Below are 3,345 nucleotides of genomic sequence, written 5' to 3' on the forward strand. Positions count from 1 at the left end.
GGGACATTCCTGTGCCTCCCACTCTCTCTGCATCCTTGGCCTGAGGGCTCTCTAACCCTTTCCCCATAATCTTTCCTGGATTCCAAGCCTACCCCTCATCACAGAGGTGCTGGCCCACTATTCCCTGAGAGCTCTACCTGCCAATCTGAGTATAAGCAGGACTTCCTGGCCCCCAATCCTTGGCCCTGCCCTCAGCTTCCTTCCCTGTGAATGGCCAGACTCTCCCATCATGGTAGCCCCTGCTGAGGCTCCCTGCAGATGGTAGTTCTGCAGGGAGGTCCACAGATGGAACTGATCATATCTTTAACCTCCCCATTAACTTCCTCCAGATAATTCCCTCCAGTGGCACGGGAGGAATGTCCTCTCTGGATGGCTCCCTTCCCCTTGGACTCCTCACTGTGCTCAGCCATTGCTGAGGTCTATCTGTGGGAATTAGTCCCTGGCCCCAAAATTTCTCAGTAACCCCTCATCCTTCAGGCTTTCCTGTCATCCTAGACCATGGAGCCAGTGGAGTCGTGACAGCAGACAGAAATGACAATTTTCCTTTTTATTTGGCTGCTTCTGTCTGCCTCTCCCAGATCAGACCTGGGGCAGCCACAGGGGGAAGAGTCCTGACACTGTGCCATCAGACCCAAACAGGTGGCCACCCATACTCCCACACAAGTCCCCCTGTCCAAAAGCAGCGAGAGAAAACGGCTCAGAGGCACAGGAATGCAAAGGCTACTTTCCAAGAAGAGTTCAACAAGTCCAAACCTAAAAGCCAAGCAGGATCCTGCTTCTTTCGCAGAGCCGCTATCCGCGGCTGGGATGTGGAGGTGACGCCCCCGCCCCCAGAGTTCCTTCCTGCTGCCAAGCAGCCTCCTTTCCTCCACGGGTCTCAGCTCATTCAGTTTTGCTCCGTCCAGGACAATATTTTTTGCCGTCTTCCCTTTTATAGTCATCCTGCCAGCCCAGCTTTCCTCAGTGTGCGGCTCAGGAGTGCTGGTAGCCCAACCCGGTGCCTGTTCGCAGGTAGCCCCGGCACCAGGGAAGGGGCCCAGCAGGGGGAGACCCGGGACATCGGCGCCAGTTTCCTCCGTAGGCTTGGCCCCAGACAGGGGCTTCGGCCACCGCCCTGGGCCGTCCCATATACGTGGGTGGCGAGCACGAGGCGCAGCGCGGCGCCGGCTGCAGGAAGGGGCCGGTGGCGTCCCGGCGCCCGAGGTTAGGCCCTGCGGGTTGCGGCGCCGGCCTTGCGAGGCTGGAGCGGGCGTCCCCAGTGCCTCCCGCGCGCGCCGCCTGGCTGTGACACTCCAAGTGGCCGCAGGGCCAGCGGGGAGGGGGGCTGGCACGCAAGACGAGGGAGAGCGCAGTGATGCGGTGGATGGCCCTGCGCAGCGTGGCGATCTTGGAGAGCCTCTTGCCGCCCAGGTCGTGCCGCAGCGCCCGCCGCAGCGCGTTGAAGGCCTCGTTGTAGTCCAGGATGCGCTTGCGCTCCCGCACGTTGGCGGCCATGCGCCGCGCCTTGGACCGCACCGGCCTGGCCTGCCTTCCGCCCGCAGCCTCCCCGGCCTCTCCCTGGCTTCGAGGGGCGCCGTTTTCCCTCAGCACCCCGAAGTTCCTCCCAGGCTCAGGGCAAGAGCCTCCCAAGTCTTCTGCAGAGCCCTCGGCTCCTTTCAGGCCCCTGAGGCCTAGCCCGGACGAGCCTCGGAGCATGGCCTCTTCCCAGGCCCTGCTGCTTCGGCGCTGGGAAGATGAGGCTGACAGTCCGCCCTCTGAGTGTTGGCTCCTGTGGTCTGGACACTCCCTGAACGGCCCTCTCTACCTGGGCTTTATGGCACCACGTGGCTCCCCGCCCTCCCCATCCATCCATCTCCCTCCTGCTTTATTACCTGCCCCCAGGTAGGTTGGCGAGGGAGGAACTGAGAAGGAAGCAAGCAAGGAAGGAAGCATGCAGATTCTTGTACACACACGGGGACCAGCTGGGAAGCCTGGCCATGCCCGGGGCAGAACTCCAATCGCCACCAGGAACTTGCTGTGCCTCACTCCAGGGGTCTCTCTGGGTTGACTGGGATCCACATTCTTTCCGCTGACCCCAGATAGAGTGCCCAAATGTGGATTCTGGGCAGGAGAATTGATAGACCATAGAAGGGTGGCAATGGTGGATTGGATGTTCTTTAGAACCTTGAAAGTTCTTGTCAAGTCTTATGGGCAACTACAGAGCTGTCATTGAGGAAAAGCATGACCAACCCAGAGGATCAATAAAGGAGGAGCAGAGTTGACACAGTCAACCCTGCAGAGCCCCCTTCCTAAGCTGAGTCTAGAGCTTCAGGGTTTTTCAGCTACCAGCTGAGGTTGGTCAGGATTTTGAGTTAGGGTTTTGATTGGGCTCAACTCTCCTCCTACTTCCTTTTGACTTCCTTTCCTTCAGAAAGAGTGGGGCTGAATCAGCAGAGAAGATGGTGAAGATCTTCTTTTTCCTCTAGCTCTCCTGGTAGTACCAATCAGGGGCATCCTTTGAAGCCCAGGGCCATGGGACAGTTCTATTCATGACACAGTACTATCCTGTTAAGGACTCACCAAACCTTTCCTGCTATTACCACCAGGGATTTGAATTTTAAACAGGTTCTCAGAAAAGAAAAATGCTTAATCCTAGAGAAAGACTCCCAGTGGAATTTCAGGCATCCACAGGGAGTTATTTGGAGTTCCTTAAGGTAAATCTCATTCCCAGCCATAACCTGAATGCCAAGGCCTGCTGTGGCATCAGCAGGGATGAGAATGCAGTTCGCACTCGTGCCAGAGAACATCAGCAGCAACAATCCCATCATTTCAACTGAATTTCTCCACAGAGGGAAAGTGCAGGGCACTAGGAAACAAACCATATATATTTACTTGTGTAATTTTCAGTCTTGTTCACTAGACTAGAAGTAGCCTAAGGACTTTTTGTACTTCCTGGCTTTTGTTCTTTCCAAAAGAGCAGTATTATGTGGAATTAAGTCAACTAGAGGGCTGGAGTTATGGCTGGGCAGTAAAGCACTTGCCTGGCATGTGTGAGCCACTGGATTCCATCCTCAGCACCACATGAAAAATAAACCCATGAAATAAAAGGAATTGTGGGGGAAAAATAGTGAGCTAGATCAGGGGTCTGAGGCAAAAGGATCCAGAGTTCAAAGCCAGCCTCAGAAATTTAGTGCGGCTCTAAGCAAGACCCTGTCTCTAAATAAAATACAAAAAAAGGGCTGGGGATGTGGCCTAGTGGTTAAGTGTCCCTGGGTTCAATACCCAGTACCAATTAAATAAATTAAGTAAATAAATAAATTCATTAAAACCAGAGGTTTTCTCTTCTTAATTCAAGCCTCCCCCACA

General features: G+C 55.0%; 1 protein-coding gene across 1 annotated transcript; it reads right to left on the minus strand.

The window, feature by feature from the left end:
- Nucleotides 1–528: 528 nt before the first annotated feature.
- Bhlha9 (basic helix-loop-helix family member a9) lies at nt 529–1,695 on the minus strand. Its single transcript, XM_005327874.4, has one exon. It carries the CDS (start codon nt 1,693–1,695, stop codon nt 973–975), a length of 723 nt encoding a protein of 240 aa, XP_005327931.2. The 3' UTR covers nt 529–972.
- Between the last annotated feature and the right edge of the window lie 1,650 nt (nt 1,696–3,345).

This window comes from Ictidomys tridecemlineatus, chromosome 3, assembly GCF_052094955.1.
Source record: "Ictidomys tridecemlineatus isolate mIctTri1 chromosome 3, mIctTri1.hap1, whole genome shotgun sequence".
NCBI classification, from domain to species: Eukaryota; Metazoa; Chordata; class Mammalia; order Rodentia; family Sciuridae; genus Ictidomys; species Ictidomys tridecemlineatus.

Bases quoted from the DNA above. Each gene is read 5' to 3' on its own strand.
- Bhlha9 (XM_005327874.4), bottom strand. From the start codon at position 1,695: ATGCTCCGAGGCTCGTCCGGGCTAGGCCTCAGGGGCCTGAAAGGAGCC.